General features: G+C 46.8%; 1 protein-coding gene across 1 annotated transcript; it reads right to left on the reverse strand.

The window, feature by feature from the left end:
- Positions 1-1,620: 1,620 nt before the first annotated feature.
- On the reverse strand, positions 1,621-10,181 carry GABARAPL1 (GABA type A receptor associated protein like 1). The gene is made up of 4 exons (XM_019436393.2): positions 9,819-10,181; positions 4,945-5,023; positions 3,796-3,914; positions 1,621-2,945 (listed from the first exon to the last, which is right to left on the reverse strand). Exons 1-4 carry the CDS (start codon positions 9,906-9,908, stop codon positions 2,880-2,882), a joined length of 354 nt encoding a protein of 117 aa, XP_019291938.1. The 5' UTR covers positions 9,909-10,181; the 3' UTR covers positions 1,621-2,879.
- Positions 10,182-11,326: the final 1,145 nt, after the last annotated feature.

An 11,326-nucleotide genomic window follows, 5' to 3' on the forward strand; every position in this document is an offset into this window, starting at 1 on the left:
CCAATGGACTATTCCCAATGCGTATGGGGAACTGGGGTCTGACACGTATTTCCTTGCTTTTAAGCATTCACTTTAGGGGCGCCTGGGTGGCTCAGTCGGTTAAGTGTCTGACTTTGGCTCAGGTCATGATCTCACGGTTTGTTCCAGCACCTCGTCAGGCTCTGTGCTGACAGCACGAGTTCTGCTTCTCTCTCTCTCCAATCCTCCCTCGCTCATGCTCTATTTCTCTATCTCAAAAATAAACGTTAAAAAAATGTTTTTGAACACTCACCTAATCTCATTCCTAGATAGTGGGTTCAGTCTATTAATTTCAAAATACAGGTTGTGTGTTAAATCAAGTATTAGCCGCCATTTGACTTGATCACAAACACCACCCTGATATTTTTCTGTCAGTAGTGACAGGTGTCCATTTTTAAGGCTCCGATGTCAAAATCAAAATTCCTTAGAGCTTTCCTTAATTCCCTACATAACTGTGCTTGCTGGGTTGGCCTTCTTCGTTGCCTGTCAATCCAGACTTAACTTTCTCAATCAGTACACCAGGTATGGCTTGGGGGTGGGTGGGATCCTGCCATGGATCTTTTGTAACCACCTACTTCCATTTCCTTTCTGGTGGTTGCAGTATAGCCCATAAAAGTCTACAGGTGTAGGGGCGCCTGGGTGGCTCAGTCGGTTACGCATCCGACTTCGGCTCAGGTCACGATCTCAAGGTTTATGAGTTCAAGCCCCGCGTCGGGCTGTGTGCTGACAGCTCAGAGCCTGGAGCCTGCTTGATTCTGGGTTTCCTTCTCTCTCTCTCTCTCTGCCCCTCTCCCACTCGGTCACTATCTCAAAAATAAACATTAAAAAAAATTTTTTTTTTTAAGTCAACAGAGGTAGACACGACTTGGAGACAGAGAGAGAACGGGTTTGGTTGGGACTTAGAACAAAACGAGGTACAGAGAGCAAGCCTCTCCACCAGTGTGCCGCAGAATCACGAGGGGCTGATTAACAACACAGACGCCTACGCGGAGCTTCTGAGTCAGCGAAATCTGGGACAAGGCCTAGACATCTGCATTTTTAACAAGCACACCCCGACCGCCTCTATTCTCACGCAGGCGGCATGCCAGCATCAGCTTTGGGAAACACGTAAAGCACTAACACCGCAGTTATCTGCAGGGGAGAAAATCATGCACACGGTCACTGATGCAGCCTGCATCGCTGCCCCACCACAACTGCCGTGGAACAGTAACTCACGGTCCCTGGAAAGCTGAGCAAACCTGTCTATGCGTGGCCCTATGTGAGCACTCATTTTTTTTTTAATGTTTTTAACGTTTATTCATTTTGAGAGAGACAGAAAGAGAGAAAGCGAGTGGAGGAGGGGCAGAGAGAGAGCGAAACCCAGAATCTGCAACAGGCTCCAGGCTCTGAGCTGTCAGCGCAGAGCGTGATGTGGGGCTCGAACCCACGAACCGGGAGATCATGAGCTGAGCGGAAGTCAGAAGCTCAACCGACGGACCCATGCAAGCGCCCCTGGGAGCATTCGTTTCCAGCAGCCGCCCTCACTCAGACTTTCCTGCTCACAGACCACACGCCATCTATTCTAATACACACTCAATAAAAGCAACATTTCTGAACTCGTGGTTGGTTTTCAAGGTATGCAATTATTTTATTTCCTTGGCCTGACAGCATAAACTTCATTACACAAGAATCTGCAGCTGACAGAACTGATACAGATTTCACCCACAGGAAGGACCCTTTGCATTAGCAGAGATGAACTGAAATGTCATGACTGGGTGCCACTCCTGCTCCCCACCCCCACCCATATAATCCCCAAAGTGAAAATACTCAGAATCAATAGAATCCCCATGAATTACTAAATCATCCCCTCAAACTTTCCTAACTAGCAGCTGCAGTCAATGAAAACCAAAGTAAGGAAGCAGCTGGCCATCACTTAGTGTTTCGGTGTGCATGGGACTAAAGGGACAGCAACAAGGGAGCAAGAATCCTGGCTGAGTGGGAGGTGTGGCCCATCGGTCTCACCTCATACCTGCCCCTTCCATCCTAAAGACAACTCTGTCCCCTATACGTGGAGCCAAGTTTGGGAGACGCTGAAGAAGTGGTTCTAGCCCGTAACTGGAAATGGTTGTGGCTCATTAATGTCCAAGGTAGGTATGGGATAAGGGGCACCAGAGAGAGAGCAGGTTAGACAGAGATGCCCAACTTCGTCAATTCCAGTTTAATGCTATCGAAACCATATTCATAACCATAACGTCCCTCATGGCTGGCCCCCGTTTTCCAGTGGTGAGAACGTGCCATCTAAATGTCTGCCCCATGTCTATCAGCACCCTGTGGGATAACGACTGGGATGGGGGAGGTGTGGAGACGGGAGATCAGGGTCACAATGTTTTAACTACAACGGGTCTCTTTTGGTCCCTAGGAATGGTCTACTACCAGAAGTCCTAAAACATCCGCAGCCCCTTTCTCTACCTATCTTGTGCAAGTGTCAAAAATAGAACCTCTGCCCAAAGAGGAGGGAGAGCAGGAAGACACTGGTGGTCCCCAATCATCTCTGGCCCCAACTTGCCCGCCTCCTGCCTCTTCTGCGAGGTGACACGAAAGTTTATTCCGAAATGTGAAAATTAAATCATCTCCGTTCTTCTATCCAAGCCAAGCCAACAGCTCTGTCCTGACATGCTTTCCCCCTGGGCCGAGGAAGCAGCGAAAAAATATCAATTGGGCATGTGAAAATACGATGACGGTGTGCGCGGTGTAGTGTTTCCAGAGGTCTTCCCCTTCTGTCTCCTCCACCGTGGGAGCCCTCCCTCTCCTTCCCCAAGTCCCACACACGCCCCTCCCCCTACCCCCGAGTCCGCGTGCTCCCATCTGCCGGCTTCCGCCACTCACTTCCCATAGACACTCTCGTCACTGTAGGCCACGTACAGAAAATAGTCTTCCTCATGGTTGTCCTGAGGGAAGAGACAAGAGGACTGTTGGAAAACATCATGTTCGTTACTTAGGATTCTGAGCCTCACCCACCCTGGTAAGGGAGGTACGGGAGGCGTCGTCAGACTCCACGAAAAGAAGAATAAAGAACAAACAAAAGTGACTGGAATTCGGCTTCTGAGTTCACAAAAAGCCTTCAGGGAGAGCATCGACACGTAGAAGTATCGGGAGAAGAACACGACCCTTAAGAAAGCTTACTCTAGCAAGGGAAACACAGATACAAAAATATACATACACCAGAATATACGCTAACGGGGAATATATGCTCCGGGATAAAAATGAGATTAAGAGATTGTTGGAGAAGTTGACACAACTCGCTAACCGAGCACAGAAAGAAGACAGTACCACATGAAATCATTTTGATACAGCAGGACAAAGTGTTTTTCTACAGGTTTCTCATTAGATTCTGACACTTTACCAATTCAAGCAAACAGAATCACATAAATTGTTCCCTCCAACCGAGTTTGTCTGTTAAGACGAATGAATTGATTTAAAGGCTTGGCCTTAGAATTTTGAATTTCACTTGGAATTTGCAATCAGAAACCATTGCTTGCGGTTTCAATCGAGACGATCCAAGACGACCACACCAGAATAAGGCAAAACTGAGAATTCAAAGACAATGAATCTAGTAGGCTGCTCAATCCCTAAAGGATAAGTGACATCGAATCTCCCAGTGCCTTACACCGCTGTGTGTAAGGCGATACAGGTAAGTAACACCTCTTGCCCCACTTCCCAGGTGTGTTATCAGCGGACACTGGAACAAAGGCTAGAAAACAGCAGACTGCACAGTATTGTTGTGACCGGGACGCTTACCTCATACAGCTGGCCCATGGTGGCGCTGGTGGGAGGGATAGTGTTGTTGACAAAGAAGAATAAGGCGTCCTCAGGCCTCAGGTGGATCCTCTTCCGGATTAAGAAGTAGAACTGGCCAACTAGATAAAGGAAGAAGGAAAGAAGGCAATTAGGGAAAATAAGGGATTATGAGAAGAGTAATTCCCAGGGGAAAAAAAAAAAAAAAAATTCTGCATCGGTTCCCTTTAAGTACCAGCTTTAGATCAAATCTCAGCAGAACCAAATACTGTCCTACAGCTTTAGAAATAGAAAGCACAACTCGAAGGAGCCTCCATATTCCCTGACAGGTCACAGAGAAGCTTATTCAACCCTTCCCCTCTTTACTCAATTCCAGATGCTTTACTTGATTTCAGACGTAATGTCAGCATCTTCCTTCAAAGCCGGAGGATGACTTTCAGGGAATGCTATGTACATCTAGACTGAAATAGTCTATCATTGTCTAAACGGAATCTGGAACACACTTCCATCCCAGTTGCACCCTATGACAAACCAGTGCTGGGGGAGAGGTCTACTGGACTCCAGTAATCTCAGTATGATCACTCATCCCAAAGTTGGGGTAACAAGTGGGGTTCAATGCTGTACCTTCTATTAAACATACCGAAAAAGTTCTAGAAGGCTGGCAAACGCACCTACAAAATCTTCCCAGTGTTTCCCGGATTCACTGGTTCTTCCATTAAGGATCATTAGGGTGAAGAATTAATACATTCTTTGTAATCCCAAACAGTGTCTACAAAACGTATTGCCAAAAACCGTAGCTGGAAGAGACCAAGTCTTCAGCTGAGACTCTCTAAAATGTGATCTTCCCTCTGATTTTCCTTTTGGAATAAATGGAATAGCACAAGAACAAAGCTGGCTATAAGTGGTTTAAGTGAGAGGCATCTGGTCTTTGCTTTCAATGTCGTGCCTTCTGCTGTGTCTAAATCACACAAGACACGTGACGGGACATGCGTAAGGGAACTAGCAATGACTCCTGTTTGAGTTCCCCAACTATCTGGAGAATCCCACCCGCCTTCTTCAACTCTACCCTCTCTCAACCCCACAATCTCAGGCATGCAGGCGGGACCAAAAAGGCCATGGGAAAGGAGCATGTGGAGAGGGAAAAGGCATTACCGGTGAGGTCAGAGGGCACTAGGTACTTCCTCTTGTCCAGATCGGGCACCCTGGCCTTAGGAGCCTTCTCCACAATCACCTGGTGGGGAGGAGAGAAGAAAGAACAGAATCTAGTCTTTTTTCTTCCACATCCTACAGTTCTCCTATTTGAAGTGAGTTTGTCTAGACCCATTAAAACGTTCCCATTTCTTATTCCCCCTTACCTCTTACAAAAACCTATGGGGGCGTGGGCTTCCTCAGTGAGGTTATAGTTCATTTTACTACATTAAGAAGAGAATAGAGGCACGTGATGGAAAGTAAAGAGAACCTTGATTTTAAGTGATTACACATTACCTGTCAGGCGCAGGATCTATACTTCCTGGTATTTAATAAGAGCAGTGAGAGGACTGCTCATTCCTCAGATGGCCCTGAGTAACTATTAGTTTTATTCTTTCCTATGAATGCCATTTATTCAAGGTATAGGTAATGTGCTTTAAGTGTTATACTTTGTCAAAATTTTCAAGAAGGACTGCCAAAAACCACGTTCGAGGCATGGTTTTATTCTATCAAAGAAGTACTAAATAGTTCTTATAGTAAGATATCCTGTAATATGAAGTCACTACAATAACCCATTTATCAATATTGATTGTTTATTTTACGGGATTTTTCAACGTCCACATCAAATATTTCTAGAGTACTTCAAATTTTATAAAGATCACATGGTCCTGTAATGAAGAGAAAAAAATGAAGATATATAAAAATTAAAGACTCTATGCATAAAATTTTAAATAGCAATTTAAATAATATATTTAAGTTTATGTAATTACAAGTATTTATAATTTTTTAATGCTTATTTATTTTGAGAGAGAGAGAGCACACACACGCGGGCTCATGAGCAGGTGAAGGGCAGAGAGAGAGGGAGAGAATCCCAGGGCAGAACCCAACACGGCCCAATCTCCACGACCTCAAGATCACGACCTGAGCCGCTATCAAGAGTTGGACACCTAACCGACTAAGCCACCCAGGCACCCCTATTTAGTATTTACATCTGTTGTATGATTTAATTGACATTACAAATATTTAAAATCTATTGTAGAGCCATCGCTTTAGATTTTTACTTTAGAAAATACCATCATTCCTGACTAAAGATATGGCAAGTACGGAAAAGTTCTAGAAGCAGAAGTAACAGAATCCCTAGGAACTGTGTGATCAAAGGTCACTCCTCTCAGCCACAGTATTCCAGTGACTTTTAAAGGAAGAGAACTTTCCAACACCTCTTTTACAGTCGTGGTACTGATACAATAAACTTCAGTAATCCATCAAATATGTGAAGATTTGTTTCTAAATACAAGGATGGACTTAAAGGGAGGGACTTGGTGCCTGAAGCTACTAAATGAAAGGGAACACATTAAAATAGTGAAAAACACCTGGGTGGCTCAGTCAGTTGAGTCTCTGACTCTTGGTTTTGGCTTGGGTCATGATCTCAAGGCCATGGGTTTGAGCCCCACATGGGCCTCTGCACTGATGCGGCAGAGCCTACTTGGGATTTTCTTTCTCTCTCTCTCTCTCTCTCTCTCTCTCTCTCTCTCTCTCTGTCCTTCCACTGCTGGTACTCTCTCAAAATTAATAAACTTTTAAAAAAATAGTGAAAAACAGGGGCGCCTGGGTGGCTCGGTCAGTTAAGCGTCCAACTTCCGCTCGGGTCATGAGCTCACTGCTCTTGAGTTCAAGCCCTGTGTCCGGTTCTGGGCTGACAGCTTAGAGCTTGGAGCCTGCTTCGGATTCTGTGACTCCCTCTCTCTCTCTGCCCCACCCCTGCTCATGCTTTCTCTCTGTCTCTCAAAAACTGAATAAACGTTAAAAAAATAGTGAAAAACATCATTCTGTGTTTCTGGAGAAAAAGAATCTTGTAGTACCAGGAAGACCAGAAGGATACAGTTCCACTAAAAAATTTAAAAATAAAAACCGGAGGAAAGAAAAATACATGAATCAGAAATTTTAAAGAAAAAGTAGCAAGAGGTTCAGGGAGAGACCGGTGAAGGCCCAACAATGAGGACAGACAGGAGGCAAGACAAGGCTAAGGAAATCAAAGGGAAAGAGACGGAGCCTAGCACTGTCTCTCCAAGGAACCCTGAGACGTGTCAGCTCCCATCAGTAAGAAGCAATGGAAAGCACGAGAGCAGAAAAAGAGGACAATAAAATAGACTGCAAATAAGACATCGGGACAGGAGGCTGGGATCTGGAGAGGAAAAAGAGGGGTAATCGCTAAGGCCAGAGCTTACCAGAAAATATTCTAGGTTTCCAAGAATCCCAACCCTGCTCATGGGCCCTGGGCTAGATGCTTTTCCTCTCTGGTTGTCAGTTTCTTTTTTTCTTCTTCTGTGCAACCTGCCTGATATTCCACAGGGCCCTTCACAAATTTTTAAAAAACAGACCTGTTTTTTAAACTGTTCCCAAAGATTTTTAATCTATTCCCAAAGATTTCCTACAATGTTGCAGGTTTTCGATACACTGTAGCTATGAAGATAATTTAAGATCTCCAGAAACCCTGCCCTCTCAAGGCATGAGCTCATCTATGATGGTAGCTAAGAAATAAGGCCGGACCTTATTTGAGTTATGTGAGCAGTCAGGGTACGTGATTGCTTTGGTAACACCAACAGTTCAGTGAGAAGGGGCTTTAGAAATCACTTACCCTAACCCTCTTTTCTGTAAACAGCAAGATTAAGGGTTCTGCCCAGAACCAGAATCGAATCTCACAACTCAGAAAGCAGAGCTTGTCTTCCTGCATCACAACTGCAAAGACAGTCACAGCCTGGGCACCTAAGGAGCAGCTGGGAGGCCTATAAACTGGTGAAAACCCAACTGGAGGAGCCATGAGATCTGAGTAATGGTTCTAAGAGCTTACAAATTATCAGAGGTGAAACATTTCACACCAAACAATGAGCTGGAGAAGAACAGGGAGGATTAGTCGAAATATTCTGGGTGAATGCACGTAAATGATTGAAATGGGAAGTGCTCACTTTGGAAGAAATACATGGGAATTTTAACTAGAGGTAGGAACAGGGCCATTTCAGAGTCTGTCCCTGTCCCTCTTAGGCAGAGCTACTGGAACAGAGCTTCGTAAGAGAGTTCTGAATGAAACGGTAGTCATTTTGCTCCGCGGGTTACCTTTCTGGCATCATTAGGACTCTGACTGTGAGGGCCACAATGTTTTTTTTTCTTGATTTCCAACACCTAACAGTGCGAGGCACACAGGGCACGCTTGCTTAATTCTGTTGACTAGAACTGTACGAGTTGAGAAACCAGAGATAGAATCTCAGCTTTGCCACACACGAGCCACAGGAAACCTTCGGGAATACTTAATCTCTGGGTGCTTCAGATCTTTCCTCTGTAGAATGCGATCGCAACCGTGCGAGGATTAAGAGAATAAAGTCAGAGCGTGTAACACATTGCCAGGTACAGAGTACCTGACCAGTCAATGAGAGTCAGTTGTCATTTGAAAATATTATAAGAGAGTAGGATCGCTATGACCACAAAATTGGGGGAAACTTTTAAAGCAGTCATCCAAGGTCCAGGGAGCATAACAAATAATTTGTGAAGGATCCTTTACTGGGTGGGTGATAGGGCTAGCTTCCCCTTTGAGCCAAAAACTCTTGTGTGCAATTCCTGGGGGAATGGAATAGCCCTAATGTCTTGCTTCCTCGTAAGAAAAGGACCGTAAGGGGTTTCTACTGCTGACATAAGGCCCAAGTTGCTTCCAGAAGCTGTAACGCGACGAAAGTTAGGGAAGGTTTGGAGAAGAGTCCCAAACAGTACCTGCAGGTCAAGAAGGCATATCAGATTATCACAATCACTTTACCTGTACATAGCATGTAATATTTATCCCGATGTCCCTGCCTGAAATTAAAAAGTATAATGCGCCTCCATCTCCCAAACCCAACGGGGGTTGCTCTATCACACTCCAAAGTCTTCTGCCTTGCAATCAGGCTGCGCAGCCCACACTGGAGAAAAACCAGGCAAGTGGCGGGGGAGGGGATGATAGAAAAAACGCCCGGATGCAGAAAGCTACCTCAATGTTTCTTCTGTTCCTCCCCACTGCCTGCGCTAATTTTAGCCACATAAATCAGCTTCCAAAACCGGGAAAAAAAAAAAAAAAAAAAAAAAAAAAAAGCCAAACAAACAAAAAAACCGGCCTCAGTCCTTCCGCATTGTATCCAGGTACAATCTGATCGAATAAGCACCGGGGGGGAGGCTGGCTGCCCCCACACATGCCCCTGGAGCCAAGAACTATGAGGCAATCGGGCCGTGGCGCAGAGAACGTGACCTTGTTTTCTGGGCCAGGCCTGTCTTGTGGTGCGCACCCCACCCCCCGCCGCTTTCTAATTCTTACGGAATAAAAGGAAGAATCCACTGGCTTCCGAACCTTTCCCTCCCAAACCCAATGTTATGAGGGCCAAAGCCAAGTTAAGGGAGAAGCATCTAAGGCCAGAAATCGAGGGGCGCAGACCTCACTGCATCAAATGATTTCCAGAACGACTTCCCTGCGATCTCAAAGGGAGATGTGTGGTCCCAACCCGATCCTTCTCTCACAAAAGGGCCGCATTTTGAACACATCCCAATCTGAACATCTCTGAATCCTGCTGAGTCACTCAAACGTAGGCTCCGCTCTAAAGATGCGGTCAGCTCTAAAGATGACGGGCCCCGGGGAGATGGGTTTCAAACGCTCCGCAACCAGGTCCATTCCACCGGCTCTCCTTGCAGTGAAGGGCGTTCAGGGCTCAGTAACCGTAGGGGCCACCCTTCTTCTGTGCCTGAGGGCTGCCATCACACTCCCTCGTCCCCACGATCCCGGCTAATCGCCTTCCCCTCCCCCTCCCCGTTCCCATTACACTCACAGGGACCCTGTCCGGATATTTCTTCCGGATCTTTTCCCCTTCCTTTTTCCGATACTCAAAGGGATGGTCCTCCTTATATTGGAACTTCATGATGGACCGCAGTGTTTCCAAGATCCCCGGACGGGGCCTGCCGCCGTCGCTGATGGTTGCGTCCCTCCGGTCGCGCTTCCCTCTGCCCAACTCCGATAGGTATCAGAACTGCCTCAGAAATGTCAGCTCCCGTCGCTGCGCAGCTTGGCAGAGCTTTCAGAAGGGATGTCGGGTCCCCTCGGACGCAGGTAGGGACCGGCCAGGTAGAGAAATCCCAGCCGCTTTTCCCGAGAGCTGGGAACACAAAAACAACTCGGCAGCGCTTTGGTATTGTGACGTCATGACGTCCCGCCTCCCCGCCCCGCCCCCCCGGCGTTCGGACCGCGCGGGGAAGGGGGGGGGGTGGAGGGAGAAACGCGGCAGATTGCCCAGTGTTCTTTCCAAGCCAGACTCTCCTGAGCAGTTCTTTGCAACCATGAAAATCCTGTACTTCGAATTTTATTGGGATTGTGACATTAAGAATGGCTTGAAGGGGGGAAAAATGTTCTAGAGATCCGTTCTTCCCTCTTTGTCGCTGTTTCTTGGTTTGGTCCAAAAACAAACACAGAGGGCAAAAATCCAGCTTTTTCCACCTGATCCGGGATCTGGAGTCTAGGGAAAGGAAGAACGGGGTTCCTGGGTTCCTTTGGCCACTGCAGAAGTGCGAGATCTTGCATGTTGCCCTTTGCGCCTTCAGCTGCTCCGCGGGCTAGGCTGGCTCCCTCCGACCGTGACCCCTCCTTCACCACGCTGGCGTCATTCATTTTGTTTGGGTCCTTGCCGCAATTTGCTCCTAGAGCAGCGGCATAAACAGAGCATGACTCAGGAATTTGAGGAGATGTATAAGGTGAAGGGCATGAGATGTAATCAAGGTCCAGAGAAGTGATGTCAGTCATGACTGCTAAGGGGCTTCACTCATGTTCCAATATAGAAATGATTCGCTTTCTCCTATTAACTCAGAAGTTGGGCCTGACTTCTGGAAAAGAAAATACGGAGCAAGTCAGGTGATTAGCTCAGTATTTCTCAAACATTTCTTTTTTTACTCGGCAAAAATTCACCAGAGGATAGTGCCGCTTGTTAGGCGTCCCTGAGGTGAAAAGAAAGTGCCACCCGAATAGGCAGGTGGAAGACTGGTGGACCAGGTGCCATTGCGCGCCCCTGTGCCCCTGCCCTTTCCCCACTAAGAATCAAAGGACGGGGGCGGCGGCGGGTGGGGGGGAGGGGGGGAGCCTTTCCAATCGCCTCTAAGGGCAGTGATTTCAGGGACCTGTATGGGGAGGGCAGCGAAAATGGTGAAAGATGCATACGAGACAGGAAGGGCTGCTTTGCTGTGACCAAGCCCAGGGAGCTCTGACATATACAAGGGCAGTCCCTGTCGCCTATCTTTTATTAAGGTCTCAGTGTCTTTGGTTTAAAAAACCCCACAAAATAAAAGAAAT

The sequence above is a fragment of the Panthera pardus genome, unplaced genomic scaffold, assembly GCF_024362965.1.
Source record: "Panthera pardus isolate Hobbes unplaced genomic scaffold, ASM2436296v1 HiC_scaffold_6, whole genome shotgun sequence".
Taxonomy (NCBI): domain Eukaryota; kingdom Metazoa; phylum Chordata; class Mammalia; order Carnivora; family Felidae; genus Panthera; species Panthera pardus.

What these genes read in the sequence shown, in the direction of transcription:
- GABARAPL1 (XM_019436393.2), bottom strand. Translation starts at nt 9,908, where the DNA reads ATGAAGTTCCAATATAAGGAGGACCATCCCTTTGAGTATCGGAAAAAG. An exon ending in AGTGCCCTCTGACCTCACCG is followed by an intron (nt 3,915 to 4,944) that starts GTAATGCCTTTT and finishes TCCTTTATCTAG; the next exon opens with TTGGCCAGTTCTACTTCTTA. An exon ending in CCATGGGCCAGCTGTATGAG is followed by an intron (nt 2,946 to 3,795) that starts GTAAGCGTCCCG and finishes CTCTTCCCTCAG; the next exon opens with GACAACCATGAGGAAGACTA.